Source organism: Oreochromis aureus, linkage group 2 (assembly GCF_013358895.1).
Source record: "Oreochromis aureus strain Israel breed Guangdong linkage group 2, ZZ_aureus, whole genome shotgun sequence".
NCBI classification, from domain to species: domain Eukaryota; kingdom Metazoa; phylum Chordata; class Actinopteri; order Cichliformes; family Cichlidae; genus Oreochromis; species Oreochromis aureus.
In genome coordinates this window covers 17,214,312-17,238,457 of record NC_052943.1, presented here as the reverse complement: position 1 = coordinate 17,238,457, position 24,146 = coordinate 17,214,312, and the positions used below count along the sequence as shown (strand labels likewise).

Here is a 24,146-nt window from a genome sequence, read left to right as displayed (position 1 = left end):
AAAAGGTTGAGTTATCAAAAATATTCTAACCAATCCATAAAGTCCAATATGACTGTTACATTAATTAGTTTGACATGACAAGTAGACATATAGCCTACCTTATTACCAGACACAGCAATTAAGGCTATGATGTTTCTCAGGCTCTCCCACACCTCCTGCACTGCAGACTATAAATACAATTTTACTTTCTGTTACTGTTAGTTAAGACATGCATCAAAAAAGCTGAGTAGATACAATGCATGTATATTTTTTTTAAACAATCCACAGGTTTTATGACAGAAATATTCAAGTTCAATTAGTCTTTCGTTTACCATCAGACACACAGGCTATTTTGTACTAATTAGGTTACAGTTATTATTAAAATGTAATATTTCAATAAAAAGCAAAAATGAGCATTAATATTCCACGGAAATTATGCCACAGAATATATGTGAGTTGATCTATAGTGTAGTGGTTTACAGATTTGCTTAAAACAATTCAAAGATGCCAAGTTTGATACAGGGAGGAGAAATAAATCCCTTTGGAGTTGAGTCAAGAAGGGCATTAAAATAGCTTTATTCTAAAAAAAAAAAAATTGTATACATCTGGGATATTGTCCTCCCACTGTAGACTGCATTTGACTGAGGATCTGGCGTGTATATGTAGGAAGACTCAGAAGTGTTGGTATTTAATTTTGGACAGCATTTGAAGGCTACAGGATTCAAGAATGGCTGGCAAGATATGAGGTGCTAAAATGTAACTTCAGAACTGAAGAGACATTTTTGCTGTGAGCACCAAAGTAAATTAAAAGACTGATATAGCCTATATATCAGCTATTGCTAGGCTGATATGAAGGCTTCTAACCCTCCTTAAATTCATTATCTGTAATTAATCTGTAATTTGTAGTTCTTTCTATGTGTCATATGTATGTATACTGCATTTTCACAAAAAATGTGCTTTACAAACATAATGGATTGAAAACAGAGTGAGCAGTAGTGGCTATGTTAGGGTAAACAGCATTATTTTTGCTTCCTCAAAATGGGGTCGTCTTTTTAGGCCTGTGGCTCTTAAATAAATGCAACCCATAGATAGGTGAGTCAGGTTAGGGCAGTGGTTCCCAAACTTTTTTTGCCAGGCCCCCCTTTTTTACAAGAAAAATGTTCGGGCCCCCCAACACCTAACCCCCCCCCGCACAAACACATCCTCCAAACACACACACCCATATTTTGTTTACAAACTCCAGTGCGGTTTATTTCACACCTCAAACATTTAGTAAACAATTAAGCAAATACAAGTAAACGGCAATAAATTACAGGTAGTAATAAAATATACTACTAACTCTTTTACGCTACGTCCACACCTACACGGGTATTTTTGAAAACTCAGCTGTTTCTATGCGTTTGGGCTTTCGTCAACACGTAAACGGCGTTGCGATTCACCGAAAACGGAGATTATTTAAAACTCCTTTTTTGCGTTTACGTGTGGACGAGGATTACAGAGTTAGTGACGCAACGTCAAAGGTGTGTGCCTCTTTTCACGTCACGCTGTGCGCCACGTTATTGTTTACATGAGATGAATTGCAGAATGGCAGATAGAGACAAAATACTGTTAATCTGACTATCTTCAGGTTTTACACGCTTACATATACACACGCAGTTACTGTCCCTCCATTTAGAAAGGCAGAGGCGTCACGGTGTAATTATTTTACGTGTAGTTGTTTTTTTTCCTGTGTAATAATATTCAACATTGCTATCAATACATTTTTCAAAAAATGTCTCTCTGTGCAAAATGGGTTTAAACACATAAACAGCTGTGGGATACTGTTTGTCCCTGATTTGAACAGGAGGAACAAATTACGGCAGGATCAGCCTGATATTATTTGTATCCCACTGTAACTTTACTGCATAAAGAGCTAACATGTCCAAAATGTCAGGAGTAGTTAGTTATTACAAGAAGTGTTTGTGAACTAAAAATCAAGAATGTGGGATACTGTTTGTCCGTGATTTGGAGAGCCCAGCGCGTGCTCCCGACGCAGGGAAACTAATTCTGCAGGGGAGACCTACCTTGGCACTTGTGCAGGTGAAGCCAAAGGGAAGATATGCTTCGCCATATTTTCCTGTCTTTGGCTTGGAAGGAAGTTGGTTTGGAAACATATTTGGCGATGCTTCATCTCCTGCTTTGCGTTTATGTGGGAGCCCCGTCAAAAACCTGTCCACAGTGTCCAAGCGCTCTTCTTTTTTTTTTTCTTTTCATACCGCGCCCCCCCTGCAATGGCTCTGCGCCCCCCTAGGGGGCGGGCCCCACACTTTGGGAACCTCTGGGTTAGGGTGTCAGGTTCTTCGTTCACAGAGTGTTTAAGATATCTGACCGGTCTCTTCACCCTTTGTATTCTGTTCATCACTTTATTAAAAGTGTAAAACATTTATTATGAAGAACAAATCTACGCCAGTGACTAGTGACAGGCACAGAATAACCGACCGGCACTCACCGAGGTAGAAGACGAGAGGACTACAACTCCCGCGAAGCAACAGAACGGGAAGCCCATACTGCGCAAGCGCAGGGCAAACGGTCGCGCGGATGATTTGAGTTTTGTTTGAATGGCCGAAGACGAAGGGGGTTACCGTGTTTTTAAGTTTTGGCAATGTAGAGATGGCAGCAACGCAAAATCTGTCGGATTCAGACCAGTCGTCTGTAAGCGATCAATCTGTGTCCAGTCGGAGCGGTAACAGAAGTATAAGAGTTGCAGAAAAGGAGAGGAGGAAGAACGAGGCGGAGGACCCGTTTGTTTTATCTCTGAAATACTTCTCTGACGGTACGTCTAAATATAAACCTCCTCCGCCCAACAACAGGCTGTGGCGTTACTGTTACTAACTATCCAGTGTTTAACCTCAGCAGAAAACAGATGGAGAAAATCCAACGAGGCCTGAAAAAAAGTGTATGTTTTCCTTACCTTTGTATTTAATGTGGCGTGTTACGCAGCTAGCTAGCATACGCCTCCCATGTATTAGCATTGGGACCCCGGGGAAGCCAAAATATCAGCGTCTTTGGCTGTTAGGTAACAGGCATTGTGTCGTGCCAAAATACAAAGGGGTCAGCTAATGCAGGCTCGCTTAAACCTCTCACTTGATTGCATGGATATTCTTTTAAAACAAGAAAGAATGAGAAAATACTCTAATACGTCTATGGGACTCGTATTATCTCGAAGCTCTACTTCAAGCAATTTTAAGTCGATCATAATCTTTGTGAGGTAAAGAAACTAAAATATATATTTCACTGAATTTGATTAAAATCTCTACTCATCACCCAACGTTTATTACTGAATGTTTTGCAGTAATCTACGTAAACGAAGAGTCTTTTATTTTGAAAAAACATTTCCCCACTTTCCCCTAAGCATGTTTTGATTCGGTGTAGTTAAGCCATATTTAGAAGTTAATTGACTGCTGCTCATGTTAATGAAGATGGTCTTGATGTTTATATGTGGTACACATATAGCTCTTTATTAGGGTACGCGTGCCGTCTAATCAAATAATACAGCTCTGGAATTTATTCCACTTTTATGAAGTTCCTGCAGTTCAGTTTTGAGGAGGTTGCCAGAAAGGTGATTGTCTTACTTACTGGGATAACAGTGGGCTTTGGAATGCTGCACATTTTAAAGCGCTTCTAATATTTTATGTTGACATATATAAAAGGGAGCATTTGGAGTAGAGCTTTAGGATTTTGAAGCGACTTGGATTCATCCTGAAATCATGGACGAAAAGTTGATACATGACATGAGAGGTTTAGCTGAATTGAGATGGAAAAATAGTCACTCTTACTATCCATCTCATCCAATCATTCCCTTAACCACTTGCCCCTTTCCGTGTCATAGCTGACAGTGAGTGAGTCACAACTGTATCACAGGGCTATTATTCTTACAGTTTCAATAAAAACATAGGTTAATTTGTTCTAAAAGATTTATTTGTTATCAAGAAAAGGTTAAACCAACCATCCATCGGGGCATCTATCCGTTTATCGTCTGCTTACCCAATTCAGTGTCACGGGGGCCTGAAGCCTATCCCATGTGTCATCAGGTGACAGGTGAAGTACACCCTGGACAGACCACCAGTTTGTTACAGGGTTAATGCATTAAGTCAACAAATAGACAAATAGTAGACAAATATAGTAGATTGACAGCTTTCTTTTGAACTAAGTATTTCAAAATCTGTTGACTTTCCTTTAAATAGGTGGTTAGAAGAGTCTTATAGTAATTTTAAACAACCCAACATGTAAATATTCAACTAAAATATCACTTGCAGTCAATGGAGTGGTGATGTAACTTGTAGTTACTGATGGCTAATCATCATTATTTTTAAACAAGCGGATAAGGAATCTTCAGTCAGACCTAGTGTTAAGCCATCGTTGAAAAGGCATACATTCCAGTATTAAAGCCTTCACGTTGGAAGATCAACTGTATACAAGTTGCCTTGATATCACAGCAGTTGTCATAGGAGTGTATCCACAGGTCACCCAGGAATCATTTGAGATATTCGCTGAACAGGGAAGTATAGACCTACCACAGTCACAAGTAACTTTAACTGTGTAAAGAAGGCTTTCAACACACCAAATTGTGCTTTATTCTTTTAGCTTGGTTAGACATTAGTGTAGCATTTCTTAACCAGAAAGAATGTGTGGAGCTGCAGTTCTTTCCAGTACAAGTGGATTTCCAACTGTGTTGTGTTGAATTTTGAACCATCTCATGTGATTTTCAAGGGTCTTTATATTTCTCTAATTGTGCTCTTTTGACTCTTTGTTTTATTTTTCCCTCCAGAAATTAGTATCTCTCATAAATATTTAGATACGAGTTAATTATTTATCCAGGATTCTCTTCCATATCTTCACCATCTGTGTTCTTATTCTTGTGTTCTTATTCTTATTTTATGTTAGTTCTATTTAGTGTATTTAGAGTTGTTATCTATATGCTGGTGATGTGGTTAAAGGCACTGTTAGTGATGCATTCCTGAATAACTTGCCTACAGTGACCCTGGTTCCTGCAACTTATTAAAAATCTTAAAAGGCATTGGATGCATTAATCCAAAATAAGGCCTATAACTGGGAATCGAAAGTCTGAATATTGATAATACTTGGGAAGAAGGATATAATATTGTAGGATATATTTTTTTCTCTACAGTACATGTTGAAAATTTCACAAGATGTCCAGACCGCTCATGCTCAAAATTCCTCATAATTAAATGTAATTTTGATAAATTGTTTTTTAAGCAAAATACCATAAACATGTATAAGCCAAAGTGTATTGTTTGTCTACATAGTGTTTAAACTTGGCATAAAAGGATTCAAGGATGAAATGATTCAAGAGACTGACATCACTGGGATGTTTTATTTCAGATCATTTTAGTTGTTTTTGTCTTCACATTTTTAATGTATTTTTTATTATTTTCTTGAAAATGCAGAAAAAGGAATGTACCACACACCTTCTGATTAATTACTTTAGCATGTAAGCAATAAAGCATCAAACATTGTCTAGCATCAGCCAACTAATTTGTTATTACTTTTAACTAATCTGACAAATATTTTTACCCTGGAGCTGTGTTGTATCTAAAGAACCCCCTATGTCCTTGTAACCAAGAAAAGTCTAAATTATTTCTGTGATTTGACTCTAGATGACAGCAGCGCTGTGGTCTGTTTTTGTTATTCTTAATAAGAAGCCAGCAAATGCATGAATATTTTATGATGGATTTAACACTGAGCTAAATTATGATAACAGACAGTTTTTATGTCGCAGTGAGTAAACATGTAATAAAATGTATTTGGGGGGGTCTGATGAAGCAAACTGTTTATGTCAGCTCATACCCTGCCATCTAATATCAAAGTTGCTGACTCAATCTAGTGTGTGTGAAACTGTTTTATGTTTTTGTTTTGTTTTGTTTGCTTATCAGCTGATTACCACATTCCATTTTAAGACCCTGCAAGTCACTTCTTTACATAAAACTGTTTACCTCCATCTATCCATTCTCTGATCCTTATGAGGGTAGGCTGGAGCCTATCCCAGCTACCATAGGGCGAGAGGCAGGGTACACCCTGGACAGATCGCCAGTCTGTCGCATGGCTAACGCACAGAGACAGACGACCATTCATACTCACATTCACACTTATGGGCAATTTAGAATCATGTCTTTCCTGAGGTCTCTTAGGAAATATCAGTGTAAGTGTTTTTTCCATTTATATAAATGTACACACTTCAATACATTGTCACCTCTCCTCCCTGTAGTTAAAGCAGGGACTCCTTTTCACGGGAATGATAAGCTGGAGAAGAACCTGGTGCAAGTGGAAAAGGTGGCCTATAGTCAGGGACTTCCCCCAGAAGCAGTTTCTATTATGCTGGAGTTTGCCATGAGCCTCCGTATGGGTAAGACATTGTCTTTGCATCAGCTTCGAACTGGGTAAATTGGGGAATTTCCAGCAGGAAGGATGGGCTTGTGTAACAGAACTGTAGAGAGCAGGAGTCTGTCAGATTGAGGACCTAGCAAATGCACTTTTGGTTACACTTTTCACACTTAACTGATTTGAAAACAACAATTCACCAAGCCTGCCAGTCTTTGTACTGTCAATAGAAAAAGAGAGCATAAGCACTACAGATCTATTGTAGTCTTCCACAATGTAATATTGTGAAGGTTAATTGAAAAGATCTTTATACTAATATAATATTAATTGTATAGTTTATACAATATAAAGAATTATTATTTCTAATCGATGTGATGTGAGTTTCATTCTTTTAATTGTACTGTCATTTGGACAGTGTGAAAAAATGTTTGGCAATGTCTTTGATATTACATAATTCTGCACTCTTTAAGGTTTCTTTTGATAAATTTTACTCTGAATTGTCTGCGCAGGGACTTCTGCATGTGTCCGGGTGCTCAAGTGTCTGATTCCTGCCTCTGTGGTGCCACAGGAGGCTGTTGTTCGAGCAGTGGTTTGGCTGAGCGTTGGCAAGATGCCCATCAGTACTCAAGTAAGTGCACGTAAAATATTTGCACTAAAGGAAATATTATAACTTCCAATCTTTCTTTAGGGATTCAGTTAATTTTTTGGGCAGTAACACTTTGTTTGATGCGCCCAAATTCTTCTTCTCATTTTCTGTTCATTAATTATTGTCTGGAAGAATATTTATCCAGGGAACGCATGAGTCTGGCTATGTTGCAGCTCCGTTTGAGCTCCAGTGCAGTCACTGGAGCTAGTCGTGTCTGTTCAGTGTAATGATTGCAAATCCACCAAGTCCACCTTTTCAGCTCTGCCACACTAAAATTAGCACAAGGTATATTTTGGGATTCCAAAGAGCAGCTGAAAAGTGCAGGAAGTGAGACGTAGGAGCAGCATAGAGAAACCAGTTAGTTTTCAAAATAAAAGACAACTGGGACTAATATGCTCCACTTTTGAAGTTCTTCTGGTGTGTTTTGAAGTTTAGACTTGCAGCCAGTTTATTCCTGGGGTCACACTGAAGACATAATTTCATTGTTCTATTTAATAAGAGTGTGACATTAACGATCATCAAACTTACTTCTCTTCCATGCAGGTTCTTTTCATAAAGTGGGTATTGACTGTATTTGATATGATTGATGCAAAGGACCAGCTACGAGCAATTTATGGCTTCATCTTCAACTTTGTTACAGATGAAAATCTGGTAAGTGCTGGCGATCTTTATAATAATGGGTTGTAATGACTGTTTAGATAAATCTGATGGCATTTACACATGTCAGGCACGCTTTTCACTAAGCTGAACTGTGTTTTTAACTGCTGCCAAGATAAATAGTTATGTTTTAAAGGTGTGAATTGATTAATCGTTTTGTCAAAACTTTTCAGTGTCCTTTCATCTGCCATCTCTTGTACCTTTTGACCAGAAAGGAAAGCGGTAAGCCAAATATTTTTATCCTTGAAATCTGATCCGTATACTATGAACATACTATTCCCCCTTTTTTCAGTTTACTTCTTTATTTCACCTTTTTCCTCATCACTTTTCTGAGGTTTTTTAACATCTCATTTTCTCACGGTAGTGCGAGTCTTCAGAGTCAGGAAGCTACTGGAACTACAGTCTAAACTGGTAAGCACCCTGCAGTTTTGATGTCATCATTAATCAAGTGAATTTCATTATTTCCTTCCTCAGTGTGAGAATCATTTTGGAATTTAATTGCAGAAATGCAACGGCACAATTTTCCCATAAACAGTTACCCTTCCAGTTGCCCTTGTCGCTCATCTCATTATAAAAGAAACAAAAAATGTGATGCAGAGTACAAAGATGGGACTGATTACATGTGCTGATGTTTATTGTTTTCTTCTCAGGGAAGACAGCCTTTCCTCCTGCACCTACTGTCACTTTACAAAGTGTTTTGCCCTGAACTGGTGACACTCTCCATTCCATCACGGATGAAGGTTTGTACATAAAACGTACTTGCTCTTGGAATATGACCATTCTTTTTAAAACAAAGCAAACATGGTGGTTTTCATCTTTTGTTGCAGAGTGGGTTTAAGAACCACATTTCTCCCTGGAAATCAGCATTGATTGCTGTCCAGAAGAGGAACGGTTTGCAAGGCGCTTCCAGCAACAGTCTGGTCTTCACTCACAAGGATAAAACCAACCCAAGAAAAAGGGTATGCATCTTTTATTGGGTTTGTAGCCAACCGTCAGCTACTGCTGCTGCCTGACAGTACCTTCCCAGCCTTTTATTTGTTGGAGGTTCACTTTAGTTTGTACTTTATTTGTGCCAGCAAGAAAATTTGGCATATTTTCATTCTGATTTACACTGCAGATCATTTTCTTGATTACTTTGAAATGTCAGACCACAGTACATTTTCTTGTGCTATCTGATGTTTTTTTCCTTCCCATTCATTATCATTGTGTTTTGAACTGTTAGTCAAAGAAAATACATAATAATTTGTATTCAAGCAGTTTATCATGATTTTAACTCCTTTGCGTTTTACTTTCTGCTTCTTTCTTAGAAACACTGCCACCTGGAATTTCCTGATTTGATTCCTGCACTGAACAAAGAGGCTCAGTCTGAGCAGTCCTCCAGCAGAAGGGTGGTCCCACTGGTGCAGCTCCACTCTTTTGCTCAGCTGTTGGAAAATATGCATCGTATAGAGGTAATTTCTCCTGTGATAAATTTCAGTTCTGCATCTGTCAAGTGCCGACACCGGGGAGGCATCTTGATCTTTCGCTGTGTTGCTTCCTCTTATCTAGTTAAATTTTACAGATCAGCTGTAAATCATTTCAGCAACGGAATATAATGTATTCTAGTTGGTACGTTTTACTAGGATGCATGGCCACTGTAATATCCCAATAAATCAGATGCAGCAGGAATATGAGAATCCCTTCTTCCTAACTACCAAGAAACACCAGCAGTGATGACAGCTGTCAAAGGAACACTGCGGTCTCAGGATGGACTAATAGTAAAGCAAAAGACAAATCTATGATCTAAATTACTAACATGGAATTAAGAGAAAAGAGAATATATAATGAAAATTACTTTTTCATTGGCTACTTGAATGGATGGCAATAACTTGTGGCTTAAATGGGTTTTATACTTTTTGTGTCTGCTTGGGTCCCTGTGATGTAAATTTTGTCATTGAAGAGTGAGTGCAAGGAACTCATCCGTGGAGAACTGACATTATAACTCGCCAACTATGCATGCGCCCAGGCAGCAAGTTTAAAGCGGACTTGAAAGAAGTAAAACAGGAGAGAATAGTCAGTTGTCAGGACTCCAGCTGTCCGCGTCTGTGGCTTTAAACAGGCTTTTTCTTAAGGAATGTATATGTAAAGATGCAGCATCTCATGCTGAGCCCCCACAGCAGGTTCACAAGAAAGGCGCAAGAGAAAGAGAAGTCCTTTTAAGGGGTCTCATAACAGGCGTATAAGGTACAAAACAAAAAATACCAACTTCCTCAGGTAACTGCTTACATTAAAGAAAGTTTTTTGTATTAGGAATTTTCTTTTATGTTTAAATATGCAAACTGGGCATTGCCAGTTAAAATATGTGTGAAGTGACAAGAAATCCTAATCTTGGATTAAATCACATTTAAGTCAGCAGTTCACCAGGCTCTGAGTGACTCATTAAAAACTTTCATAGCATAGATATCAAATTGGAAAGTTTGGATATGCTACTGAAGTGAGGATTTCTGGATAAGAGTAAAAGTATTTATAGAATGTTATACAGTTATAATGTACTAGTAAAAGAAATTCTTCACTTAGACATACACTTGAAGCTTCACCATTTGATTACATACATAAAATCCAACATTATTACTTTGCTTAAACAGTAGAGAAAGTGGAGTAAAAATATCTAATTGTGTATTTTGGGCATTTTATATTCACAAGTGTGAAAGAAGACATGTTATTGATGCAAAATGGCACAACACCTCAAGTCTGACTGGTCCATAAGAATTTTTTTCCCTTTAGTAGCTGTGTTTAAATTGTGATATATCCTCTGGACCACAGGGTGGCGCTGTGTTACTGTTATGTTTGTATGAGTACTTTGTGCCTGGCCATTAAAAACTTTGTCCTAGAGAAACCACAGCGTAAGTGGCCTGTGGCTGTTTATTATATTAGAGCACAAACTAACTTGATGAGCAGAGCGCTTGTCATTTGTTTTTTTAAAACAGGCTGTTGCTTTTTTTTTAAACTTTTTACAGATATCATCAGCATGTTATTTGTCCTTTATGAGTAATGAAAGCAAGGGATGTTAGTGGAGATGTATCTGAGTAATGCATTGGACAAAGTTGCAAAGCAAATGGTCATTTAGAGAGGCCTTTCCATAAATGTCTATTTGCCCTGCAGATTCAGTGACCTGATAAACCAATATAAGTCATTTTAAATGGATTGCAGGGTTTTATGCGTCATGCTACATAAATTCACCTCTTTCACTGCCCACAAAGCAAACGTGGACAATAAGGCTTGGAGGACGTTGGTGCCAAATGTGTTTATGGCAGGGAGAGTGGTGCTTTACCACGTGTTAGGAAAGACAGATGAGTACAATCAATTTCCCTCATAAAACTATTCAGCAACGGCATTGACAAAGGATCATTGATTATTTCCCTCACGGTCGGCTTTCTTGTTGTCAAAAGCAGAATGGTGCTTTCTCAGTTTAACGATACAGTTGCTCCATAATTACTGAAGAGCTGAGTTGTGTCCATTTACAGTCTGTCGTTCTCTCATTCTAATTCGTGTATTAAATTGACAAAGTCCCCATATTGAGAGGCAGCTGTTCAGCCACAATAAGGGACTGCATAAACTATCCAGTGTGGTGGAAGAAGTGTCCCAGTACTGCCATTATGGGGATTACCAGATACCGAGGAACTGGCTTAAAATTAGATTGGTGGCCAACCCCGTGACAAGGACACGAGCATCTGTTGGTTCTTACTCTCTTCTTATTTTTTTAAGCTTCTGTATTTATTTATTTTTTGCTTCTGTGTACCTGTTTGTCTTTATGTGTCTTTCTTGTTATTTTAGTATCTTAATCATAATTTTGCTTTATGTGTTTCCACCAGCTGCCTGCTCAGATGGGCTCGCTGCTGGGTTCCAGTCTGGCACTGCAGTACCTGGACTGTGTGCAGGATGAGTCTGCCCTCCTTCGCCTCAATTTCTGGTTAGGCTACGCTTTTCATGAGGGTAAGTGGGGAACACACACTACACACTACATAACTGCTGTGACATGTTCTTTCTAGAAGTTAGAGCAAAAGCAGAGCTGACCTTGAGCTGAACCCCAACATAACTTAACTTTGTTGCCATGTTAAAAGGATTCTTTTACAGAAGGGTTTAAAGACATATGAGAGTATGTCTCCGTGTGAAGATGCAGTGCATCTGAAATCTCCTGCTGTCCTCTTTGTAGTACTCTGAATTTTTCACTCAGTAAATACCCTTTTTGGCTGTATTTTTTAAAGAGTTTTTATTCTGTGGCGATGGAGGACCCAGCCAGACTTCAGAAGAAGCTCTCCAGTTTTTGAACAAGTTGCTGTCTGCACAGCACTTTCTGCAGGTGAGCCCCTGATAGCGACGTCCACAGCTCACTAACATTGTCATTATTTCTGATGCTCGTTAACCTGGCGCCACACGCGTACCTGATACGTGCTGTGTACCAAAGCTGAGCCAAAGATTTATTTCACATCATAATTTTCTCCAACAGGAGGGCTTTTCCAGTTCAGAGGTTTTCCTCTATAAATTTTTGAATGTTTGGGACGGCTCACTACTCCGTCCACAGATCCTCGGCCTGCTGAGCAACATTCCGGTTGTTCCAAGTTCCCGTGAGTGTTACCTCCACAGATCACTGCTTTCTATGACCGTCTTTTTCTTCACAGCTCAATTTTCTCTCCTTATGTCTGTCAAACGTACACTTACATAACACTGGTTTTCTCTCTGACCTTGTCGTCCACTTGAATAAAATCACAGTCATGTTCTCATCTGAGCAAGCTCTGTCATTTTGTCCTTTATGTAGGGAACTGTAATGCATTGAATTGTACGTCAGGTACAATAGTGACCTTTTCTCTCCCCCTTCAGAAATCAGAAGGCTTCTGTTTGAGCCTCTCATGCAGCTTTTCTTCACATCCTCGCTGTTTTTCAAGGTAGGCTTTTCTTTCGCAGACACGAGCAGATCAAACTTGCTCCCATTACTGTTCAAAGTTAATAGAAAAAAAAAATGCAGTAGTGAAAAACAGCGCAACAAAGCTTTTGTATAGTTCAGTGTTTAACATGCTGCATAATTGGTTCTTTTTCTCTCTTTCGTGTTTGTATCTCTGCAGTGTGGACTGATGGAGTGTCTTAACAATATGCTGTTGAAGTGGTTGACCTGGCACTCCATTTATGCTCTGGAAGACGACCTGGACATCAGCCTCAACAGCCACACGTCCATGTGAGTTTCACATCTGTTCAGTTCCATGTATATAGCGTGTTTTCTGAGCAATAGTCACTTCAAGGGAATTAATACTGTAAGGTGCAGAATTTAGAGAGAAAACCTGGATGATTTAGTAATCTGACGTTAGCATGCACTAGAAAGTGGGGAGGAAGACAGAGTCCTGCAGCAGAATCGGGCTCAGGGAGGGACAGCCACTTGATTTATTCCAAAATCTGAGATATGTTGAATAGAGAATCCAAAAAAACGTGAAGACCCCAATAAATGAAAATCTAATACGATTCCATAAGGAGAGCATTGTGGTATGCAGAGGTAAAAATCTTCCCTTTTTTTTCAGATGTTATAGAATGTGTTCAGCTGCATAACCAGTAAGCGATGCAGAGGTCACGATCCATTAATTATCAACATCCATTTAACACAGCCTCAGTCATTTGGATGACCTCTGCATCAGCTGATGGAGAAAACAAACAGTGTGTTGATTCAGACAGCAGACATCAGTAATGACAAATTCCCTACGCAAGTGAAATGGACACCTTCCAACAGCGAGTGGTTCATTACTCAAGCCAGATAAACATTCCTGTGCAGTAACATGTGCAGGATTACTCCCCTTTTCAATCACTAGTTCAACCCTTACACATTTCTTCTTACCTTGGAGATAAATGTCCCTGTCTGCTTGAAAAATCCTGAATCCAGGTACAGTCACACTGTGGTCGGAGAAGTATGAGTGTGTCAATGCCTCGCTGCAACACTCCATGAAGCACATCAAACTCCACTCTCTGTGTTCCCCCGTGGGGCTCAGTCAGCTCATAGCGCTCATCCATAGTACTGTCCAAACACCTCACATTCTCCACGATGATCGCTGGAACAGCTCCTGCTCTGAGACCCCGTTGTTTTCTCCGTAGCTTCTCCAGGATTACAGGCTTTGCTCGTGGAAGTAAAAACTGTCAGCATGACCAACTGGTGAAGACAAGGCAGAGGAAAATACAAACACCAGGAACAGCAAACAGAACAAAACACGAACTACAGGAGAGTGCAGACAGAAGTTAATGGCTTACAATAGCGAGAAATTTGTAGAAGAAAGAAAAGATAGGTATTGAGACAAAACACTCAGTACATCATGGGAAGTTCCGCCTGAGCCTGTAGAAGTATAACTAGTGGATGGGTCGGTTTAAACCATAACTATGGGCTTTATCAGAAAGGAAAGTTCGAAATTATTAAGAGGTCTTTAAAATATGATGATGTAATTTGATCATTCAAGGCTTTGTATGTAAATGATTTTGAATGTAGTCCTAGATTTGGAGAGCCTTTAGAATAACCTGATAATATGGAATTATAGATTTTCAACCTAGAAGTTAAAAAAAAATATCCATGATATAGTTTTTCACTATCGCTTTGAGATGAGAGTTTTTGAATATTGGTAGAACTGTAAAGAGAAAGAAGCCAGACCTCAAGCTTAAGTTTATTAGGGAGTAAATGACACATCCTGCAGGCCAAGTAATGTAATACTTAGCCGGTATCTGGTTAGACAACCATGTTCTGAGACTTAAAGTGCCAAATATGATAACCTAAATACAAAATTACATCTGCTTCCTGCTTTCTTGATGCTTGAAACTTGTACTTTGTGCCACGAAATGCCTTCTCATAGAAGTTGGCTTATATTTATTGTGCCTTAATTGACTAATTACTTTTTTCCAAGGACAAAACAGGGTAGTTTTAATTTTGATTATTGGCAAATTAAGTTAAATGTCAAGTCTCTCGTTGCAACTTTTTTAAATTCTTGATTACATTAAATCTTGAAAGACAACTGACATTTGTGTATGTTGCAACTATTTATCTTGAATTGAATCCATCTGTTATCCACTGCCAGCTAAAGCAAATGAGGCGGAAGTGTTTATTGATATGTTTTCCCTTTGGGTTTTGAGCCCGTTTATACAAGTCCTTTATTTGAAATTTGTTTGGGAACGAGTGCCACCTTAATATCCAGGGAAACGATTTTCTAGCTTCCAAATTGAAGGGTGGCGTACGAGTCAATTATGTTTAAATGCCTGAGCTTCATCACATGTATAATCCTGCAATAAATGCCTTCAGTAAGTGGAAAGATCCATTTTACTCAGTGCCGTTTCCAAGTTCACCTGTGGTATTTACCCAGTGTACAACTCATTGAAGAAATCATTGATCACGCATTGGGTTTGTGTGCACTTTCCTAATATCTGTTTGATTCAGTGTTTGTCGTTTGTGTTTGCAGAGAGCTGCTTTGGATAGATTCCTGTGTTTTTATATGAAAAGTTGCAACAAAGTTTCAAAGGACATGAGTTAAATCTTGTCACAAGTGTCACTTAGCATCAGTTTTGGGTAAAGTGACTCTCTCTTTTGCCCTGTGTTCCAGAAACATGACTCTGTCTGGGTTTAAGGATTCGGTGATGGAGCTGATTCACTTTGTGGGTCGACTGGCCTCTGTGGGCCTTCAGCTTGAAGGTTGTCACTGTCTCCTCCTCAGCTTCGTTCTGGACTTCTATGAGACGGTAAAAAAAAAGATGCTGGAGTTAATGATTTTATCTGTTTTGTGGTTTTGTCATAATCTGTGTTTGTGCTTTGTTATTGCCTCTATATAGTGACACAAAAAATAAAAAATCCTCAAGATGTTTCACCACCCCTACCTTACAGAATGATGGTATTTGTAGGGTTTGACACCTTAAAAACACAAGCCCAGTCTTATTTAGCAAAATGCAAGTAGAGGGAGAGAACATGAGATTCCCTGAACAGCTTTAAAGATCAACTTGTAGCTGAGCACTTCTTTCTAAAAGCTTCAGTGGGGGTGCATATTCTATGTCTGAGCCTCTGCTTTAACGTTTTTAATCTCTGTGGGTGTTTGTTACATGTTTTTCTCCTCCCGCAGGTTTGTGACACATTTCTGAAGTATGGCCTCCCCCTCATAGTGATGCCTCCAGCTGGAGTCTTTTACCCAGCCCTGTTTGCCACTGACCCCGTCAGCGTGGACCGACTGGCCTACATCATGCACAGGTGGGTGCTCAGCACCTCTATGGGAAGCTGCCATAAGCTTATCTTAATGCATACATTAGCAATGCCCTAAATGTAGTATGTCATCTGCTGCTTATACATATTTGATAAAGGGACTGAATTGGAATCAAATGGCTTAATTGAACTTACATGTTAATGCATTATTAATGATGGAGGCCAAGGGCCAATACACCAAAGCCCTCTTCAGATTCTTTCCTTACCTGGAATTCAAGTATCATTTATAACTCCAGGCTTTAATAACACACGTCCTTATAGCCTAACTAATTGAGTACACCCTGGGGTTTTAAAATAATTTCACCAAAGCTAAGAGTAAAAAGCCGTGACTCCAAAATTGAAACATAATTGCACGGTGTGTTTTGACTGACCATAGAGAACTGGCTGTTGTGCAGTGATTTATGGCCACTGGTCCATTGCTTTTATTTATTTATTTTTTCTTCCATTTTCATCAGGTACAAAGTGAACTTGACATCAGCCAAGAGCCAAGAGAAAGTGACAGAGGTAAAGATTGGTGCTTATTGTTTTTGTTATGTGAAACTGTACATGTGTAATTACATGTGAAAAATATTATACATTAATTTTCTGCTTTAGTGTTTTAGTCGGTGCTCTATCTGTGTTTTGCTGCTTCATTCACTTTTGTAGATTTAATAGTAAAGCTCTTTAGGAGTCTACAAGCATCTACTTAAACCTGGTGACTTTAATATCTTCTCAGATGTGAACTTAAAGTTGTTCTTTATTACAGCAGTCACTGTGAGCTGCGAATTTGAAAGTACATGTCAGGCAAGCCAGTATGCACGCCTGAAAATGTCATTGGCAGCCTTTATTAAGTAAAACAGCCTTGGTAAATGATATTCAGATTAATCATCACAGCATCAGATCTCTGTAGTTGGGCTATACTCTCACTCCACTTTCTTAGTTTCCCCTTTTGAAATGTGCTTCTCAGCAGGCGTTTCACATCAGCCGCCAGACTTTCCGTGAGTTCAACCACTACGTCGTCGTCATGGTCAACTGCCTGTGGAACTCCAGAATGTTTCATCCAGGAATGGGCGTACAGCTGGGAGAGGAGCTGCTTCTCAAGAGTAACGTGTCACAGTACGGGTCGAGCTTCGACCTCGTCCACCACCCCGCTTTCATGAGCTACGCGGTCAACTTTCACCAGAAGGTGAGTGTGCGTCATTTGTGTCTTGATTTGGATTGAATCCCACATGCTACATGCTACAGTAAAACCCATGCTTATTTTCATACCGCACTGGGAATTTGAATCAGCAGGCCGCGCGGTTAATCATCTTACAGACCAGCTAAATGTGGTGTTAATGTATCTTTCACAGATGACGCATTAATACAGAAGGAGATTTTATTATTAATGAGTGCAGCGTGAGATGGGGTTTTTCATCAAGTTTAATAATATACGCACCTTTTTTATTTTTTGGTTGGGTCCAACTGCATCATCCAGCAGTGATCCTGTGAGATTCACCAAGGCTGGCTGTCGATAAATATTAATGTTCTCTTTTTATCAGTGTTGGCCGGGGAAAAAGGACATGGACCTCAATTCCATAAAGGTATGAGAGGTCTCCTTTTCATTTCCCTGCATTTATAATAAAGTTCAGGTGTAGTTTGATGTGCATCAGTCATGTTTCATAGATTAATAGAGACATTTTTGATCACACAAATCTTCAGATGTCTGCAGTCTGACCTGACATGTTTCTGTGTGTGTGTGTGTGTTTCAGCACTCCAAGCCATGGAGTTGGTACCTGGAGTATTTGTTCACTCAGGGCTATGACGGCCTTAAACATTTTGTTCAGAGTAACATCAGCTGGCAGCTGAAAGCAGACGATGGTCAGGGTGACGCACAGCAGAGGTAGAAGCTGAACCCGGCAGAGAAGAAAAAAAGCACCAACTCGCTTCTTATACCCCCCTTTTTAAAAAGACTTGTACATATTTATCCCCTCGCCTCTTCCAAGTGTGCGAGTAGTTTTTATGTAAATACATTTATCTGTCCTTATAGTCTTGTACATTTAACAATGATGGCATAATGTTTTTTTTTTTTCCCCCCTTGTACAGCTTGTCAGCTGCAAAACCTATTAATTGCACTCTTGAAAAATAAGTGTAGGACTTTTCCTTTTTTATACAAATAAATAATACCTGTTGTTTCTAAACAACACAGCACTCACAGTTCATAGATTATTTTAAAGTAATTTAAATCCCTGCTTTTTGCTTCTTTCTGGTGAATTTTAGTCCACCATTATAAAATGGTATTTGTCTAATTTTGGTAGGAGCCAACCTGGATCATAGGCCATGTCTTTTTATTTTTAAAAAAAAATGTTTTAAAGCAAAACAAAACCACTACATGGACTTGAAGTTTCTTCTTTTTCTATTTTATCCTAACTCAGAATCTTGAATGTTTAACTTCTGTTGTGCTCGTGTGTGTATATTGTCCACATTTCTTCATTTCAGGATAATTTGGAAGTTTATTGAAGAAAATACTTTCTAAAAGCAATTGAAAAGAACTCCCACACACTCAGTTAGTGCTGAATTCTTTTTTTTTTTTTTCTTTTTTTTTCAGTTTTTTGGTTATACCCAATGAAGGTTGGATAGAACCCAGTTTGCAGGATAATTTGAAAGATATTCAGAGAACTGCCTGAGCTCAAGTGGGCCCTTGGGAAAAAAATTCGAACTAAGCACAGTGTATCTTGGGTATGCAACAAATTATTAATTTCATCATTTGTTGAGGAAATGAAAACTCACTGACTCAAACCCCGTGGTTGCATCCTTGGAGTCCTGTGCATGGTGCAGTGTGTTGAGCTCTCCAGTACTCTGTCATTTTTGGCTTTTTAAATGCTTTTTAAATCTGTAATGCTTTATATTTTCTTTCACATATATGTACCTTTGCAGCCCAGATACTGATATAAACATGGCCAAAGTTTTGAATGATAAGGTCAGGTTATATGAAAGTAATCCTCTAAATGCTAAGTTTATCTATGGTTTGTTCTACAGAATGTTTAGAGAGGAGTATCCTTTTTTAAGGTAGATTCTTGGCCTTTATTGCAATAACATAGAAAATCTGGGTGAAGGATCGATCAGGGTAAATTCAAACCAGGTGTCTGTATTAGCCTTTGCTATATGGGTCACCTGCTCTACCAAATGAGCTAAACCGGCATCCAAGTGGGGGATATATTTAATGTGGCCCTCTCAGGCACACAGCAAACTCCAACTACAGAAGCCCCGCCCACCTGCTGTTCAAATCTTCTGTTTGACAGGGCCAGCCAATCAGAGAAAAGTTGGTTTAACGAGCGACTACAGATTATTTCGAACTGTTGATCATGCAAAGCTAATCTGTTGGCTTCCAAGAATAAAATATAAGGCTGGAAATGAGCATAGTAGTTCGCCATTAATGTTAGAAGTGCTCATCGCCTTCTGTACTTATGGACCTCTACAACAGAAATGTTCATGCTCATTGTTTGCAGATATTTTGTGGATGACATAACAACCCAGAACAGGGTTAGAAGGACAAAACCGAAACTCAGAATTTTGTTTCACATCTTCCAGGCTTGACTGAAGTTTTGGGTTTGCTGTAAAATGATGAAGAGTTGCGGAGCTGTGCGCGCGCTCTCTCAACCTTGAGCTAAATGACTTCCTGAGCTCTTTTTGGACGGCTCCCATTCAGCTCCCACCCCAGCTCCAACAACGCAAGTTTTCTATTACAGTTTCATTTTATTCGCAGCTTATAATCTTTGCTGCGATAGTTAAACCGGGCGCATGGAAGCCTCCCCGTGTGTGCCGTGTCGCTGATGTGAACGAGCGGAGCCACCTTAAAGCAGCCCTCTGATGTCAGCGTCAGAGGCACAGACTCCGCCGCCGGTACAGCGCTGCGCTGCTCCGCCGTTTCAAATCTTCTGCGCTGCTGCTCTCCTCACTTTCTTCAGCTCATGTCGTGGCTGCATCCACCGGAGTAGCTCATTTATTTCAGCGGCTTCTTCGCCAGCAGCTGAGCCGTGTCAGTCTAAGCTGAGCCAAATCCTCGCTCCAGGGAGAGAAAGGTAAGATTGTTGTTCAAGGGTTCTTCTTCTTCTTAAGTGATTACTGCAGGAAATGTGTTCAACCGGTTACCCTCACATTCAGAGCAAACAGAGGAACGCGGTGTTGACAGTAACTGGCTTCTTAAATTGCCTTTGGGTTACTCTTGTGCGTGTTGAGATGGAGACTGGCTGTGCTGCTGCAGTTGAGTACTGGCCATCGTCCTGGGCGCAGTCTGCCAGATGTATTTTTAAAACCAGACATCTGTGTGATGGATGAGGTTTGCCGGATGAGCTTCAGGACTACAACCTGTGTGTGCACAGTGTACGCGCTCTTCTGACCGGTGGAGCTGCCAGATCAAAAGGTGTCGGGCGTTTAGGCAACCTCTACTCTTCTTTTGACTTTTCTCACCTCTTCTTCTTTTGAATGAATGAATTAGGCTGTGCACAGAGCACATTTTTATCAATTCATTAACTGCGAAGGAAAGGAAGTAAATTCAAAGACAGTGATTAAGTGTGCGCCCAGCGTGCGCTTGTTTTGTGGGGCTCACAGGAAAAGAGCCTGTCAGATCCCTCTCTTCTTCCCCTGCAAGTTGCCCCTCGAGTGTCGCTTTCTGCAGGGAAAAAAGAAAGAAAGAAAAATTTATAGGGCTTTTCTGCCTCATCAGTTTGTATGGGTGGAGACTGACGTGTGATGGCAGGCTGAGGTGTTGAGCCGGATTTGAACTCTGGATGTCGCGAGTAATTATGGTTACAATTACACGGTGTGCGTCTTAAGCCCCGAGACTCCTTTCAGGGCCCCAGAATGCAACACAGTGTGGGATAATTTAGGGAATATATTTGGAGGAGAGGAAGGTAATCCTGTGCGCTTCCGTGGACGTGACAGCAGCAGCAGCAGCAGCCTATATTTAAACCCAAATGTCAACCAAATGAAATCCCCACTAACTAAATGACATCTGAACCCGCTCTTACTCCCGAGCTGACTGACAGGTGTCAACACAAACTACGCTAAAGTTTATTTTTTAGATTTTATGACACGTTTGGCATATTTTGGCATCAATTTTACAGTTTTCATTTATGGATATTCTGCATTATTACTGACTGGTTCTTTTAAGTATTGCCTCAAAAATATCTGCCATATTATCACTGCTGCCGTGTCCACATTCTGGCTGTGATGGCTATTCTACGAATCAGTTAAATATATATATAAAAAAATCTTGGTTTTCAACATCAAAAGCCTTGCTCTCCCTCATTCTTACAAGGCCGGTGATATTTTCTTTTATTCTTTTCCTTTCATCTGTGATCATAAAACCCGGTAACTCTTATTCATGGCCCAGCCCAGGTCGAAACTGAATGTCTCTCTGAGCTTTAAATGGTTTATTTTGCTGGTAAAGAAAAAGAGCCGCACAATATTTCTCTCCCAAAAGGGCTTGGAGTGACATCCTATCTCACAGAGAAATTCCTCTTAAAATGGCTTTAATGTTGTCATTCTGCAGGACCTTCCAGCTATATCAATCTGCATTCACTTGGAGTATTTTTATGGTCAGTAATCTTCCTGTACTTACACTGAAAGAGCATTTTCCTCCAAGCCCAAAGGCTATCAGAAGCCCATCAGATTTTTTTTTTCTTTCTCGAAATCCAATTTGATTTGATGACAGGATTGCACAGCTTTTGATCTTGAGCACAGCTGCAAAACATCTGTAATATTAAAAAATAAATCCACGTAGAGGGTTTAATAATGGTAGCATATGCCCTAGCAGCTCACATATCGTGTGCTTCTCTTTTGTAGTCAGATTTGGCAGAACTCTTAAGGGTCCACGCAGTGATGAACTATAATTGTGAAAGACTCTAAAAGGACTATGAGCGTGTTCTATTTTCAGCGCCTTTCTTCTTCTACATGCCTGCTGGTCATGTTTCATGTTATGCATTTTCAACACTCTCCCTCAAGCTGTTTTCAGCGGAATATAGATTAAATCATTCAGCGTCTTCCTGTTTTAATGTCATTTATTCATTCTGGAGAGGATGGCGCCACTGCCGCTCGTGTCAGATAATGTAAAGGTTGGGGTTCCCAACCTTTTATGTCTGCTACGCCCTCGCAGCCCTGTCAGCTGAAGTACCTCTGAAGTACCTCTTCCCTGACACCAGCCGTCATGTTGCATGCAAATATGTGGATTTGAATTTGTGTCAAACAATTGGTTTGGCCACATTTACAACCGCTTGGCTGTACAGTCTCTTGGAAAGCTATCTTATTCAATCAGTGAATCACAACTGTTACAGTTGTTAATCCATTAGGGATGCTTTTAGTAGCGTTTAGAACCATTTATGCATTCGTTTTTAGATATCAAACGGAAACAATTTTCATTACTTTTAGGGAATTTTTTGAGACATTTGACTTTTATCCATCTTTAGAAGTCTACATTAACAGGTTTGACACTCTCAACTGCAGCATGTGATGGATAAATTGTAAAAGGTTGTAAATTCTTTGATTTTCATGCATCCATGCTCAATAGCAAGCCAACCCTGGCTGGGAATTAGCATTTTTGTTCTTCCGATTTGTTCAACTTTTCACAGTTTTGGGAGGGTGCAAGGTTAATCCAAAATCAAAGTGGAGAGCTGATGCCTTTCATGGTTTGTTTAAATCTCCACTCATGAATCCTAAGAATGTATTTTGGGATTGCATTATTTATAATGTTATGTAGGGAGCAAACTGTGTTAAAGATTGTCTCGGGCATGTTTTTTATTCTCTCTCCTTTTTTAATTCAGGAGAGTGATCTGAAAATGTCATCCTCTGTTAAAGTCTGCCCCGGGTCTCCAGTAACTCTAGCAGAGCGTTAAGAATTAGCAACCTACCAAGTGCTGTAGTGACATTGCATATTCTTATTCAGAAGATTTTTCTTTGTTTACAATGAACAAGTGACTGTAGGTCAGATTCAGATGCTGTGATCATGAATAATCAGTCTGGTCTCGTATTTTCTTTCTACAAAGAGGAACACTGAGATGAATTTACAGGTTGAGATCTCAATAGTACCTCATGGAGTAGAACTGGACAGAGTGGTTTTGTGATTTTTATTAGCACTGACCATGTTTCTGACCTCATTGATATCACCTTGCTCTCCAGTGGGGAAGATGAGGACCTCAGTGATTTGTTTTTCACACTGCCAGACTGAATATCTTTAGCAATGGCACTTTTGTGACTTAATTTTTCAGTATTTAAAGTGACATTAATGTGGGCTGCCTTTCATCTTTACATAAGTATGATTAGCAATAATGTACTGTAATCCCACTGGAATCTGCACACAGATACCATAGCTGCAGATATAAGGGCTCATTTTCCTCCAGTCAGATGAAACCATTTCATACTACTCCTTCTTGCGCAGCATGAAAAACAGCTTTGGCTAAACAACAAAAATTAACTTAGTTCGTAGTTTGTAAATTAAATTTGTGTCATCTTTTATCAGTTTAAGGTTTTCATTTGTATGCAGAGTACATGTGAGACTATCTGACTGGATGAGGTGTCATCTGTGAAGAAGAAGAAGCAGAAGCAGAAGCAGAAGCAGAAGCAGCAGAAGCAGAAGCAGAAGCAGCAGAAGCAGAAGCAGAAGAAGCAGAAGAAGAAGAAGAAGAAGCAGAAGAAGAAGAAGCAGAAGAAGCAGAAGAAGAAGCAGAATCAGTAAGAAGCGGAACCTTGATCGCCACTTCTGTGTCTTCTTGTTTAGGGCAGCTTTGTTAGCTGACAGCACTGTTAAAATTAAGTGCAGTGAAAGTTCCTACAATTAAAATGCAAATCCAACACTGAACTGATCCTAACAACAATAACTGTCTGTGTAGCCGAGTCTTAGTCATAGACTTGCACTAGTTGCCAGGCTCCCGTCTATTGAGTATTAAGTTATTTAATGTTTTATGTTTTTGATTGAGTACTTTGAATGCCGTGCTAAACTTCCTTAGTGGTTGGAGACCACAGCATGACCAAAATTTCTGTGACCGTGTGCAATGAATTTGCAGCTTTGGTTTCTTTGAAAAGGGGAGACCAGATCTGCAACCGCTTGCAGTCAGTTTCGAATCTTCAAAGTAACTTTGATGCGTCTAGGCGACGATGAAATGGTGATAAGTTTGATGTGATTTTGCAATTACATGACATCTTTTTGTAATAATGTAATAATTGGCAAAAACTGCAGATATGCCGTTACAATGACTACTTACATTCAGAGTCCAGCCAGAACCTTATAGA

General features: G+C 39.6%; 2 protein-coding genes across 7 annotated transcripts in view; both read left to right on the top strand.

The window, feature by feature from the left end:
• Window positions 1-2,473: 2,473 nt before the first annotated feature.
• On the top strand, window positions 2,474-18,249 carry cenpi (centromere protein I). 2 transcript variants are annotated; one of them, XM_031736340.2, is made up of 20 exons: window positions 2,474-2,791; window positions 6,245-6,382; window positions 6,867-6,985; window positions 7,547-7,654; window positions 7,834-7,882; window positions 8,025-8,071; window positions 8,311-8,400; window positions 8,488-8,619; window positions 8,968-9,111; window positions 11,512-11,632; window positions 11,905-11,999; window positions 12,147-12,264; window positions 12,518-12,582; window positions 12,760-12,869; window positions 15,256-15,391; window positions 15,766-15,890; window positions 16,358-16,406; window positions 16,852-17,067; window positions 17,423-17,464; window positions 17,633-18,249. In XM_031736340.2, the coding sequence occupies exons 1-20, from the start codon at window positions 2,629-2,631 to the stop codon at window positions 17,765-17,767; spliced, it is 2,202 nt and encodes a 733-aa protein (XP_031592200.1). In that variant the 5' UTR covers window positions 2,474-2,628; the 3' UTR covers window positions 17,768-18,249. The 2 variants fall into 2 exon arrangements, with proteins under 2 accessions (XP_031592200.1, XP_031592199.1); XM_031736339.2 differs by having other exon boundaries at window positions 2,475-2,791; window positions 16,849-17,067.
• A 100-nt stretch (window positions 18,250-18,349) lies between these two features.
• The window catches only part of drp2 (dystrophin related protein 2), a 175,556-nt gene continuing 169,759 nt past the window's right edge, over window positions 18,350-24,146 (top strand). For all 5 annotated transcript variants that reach the window (XM_039619943.1, XM_031736395.2, XM_039619933.1 and 2 more), the window contains exon 1: window positions 18,350-19,942. The gene's annotated coding sequence lies outside the window, so the exon portion shown is untranslated. The remainder of the gene's footprint in view (window positions 19,943-24,146) is intronic.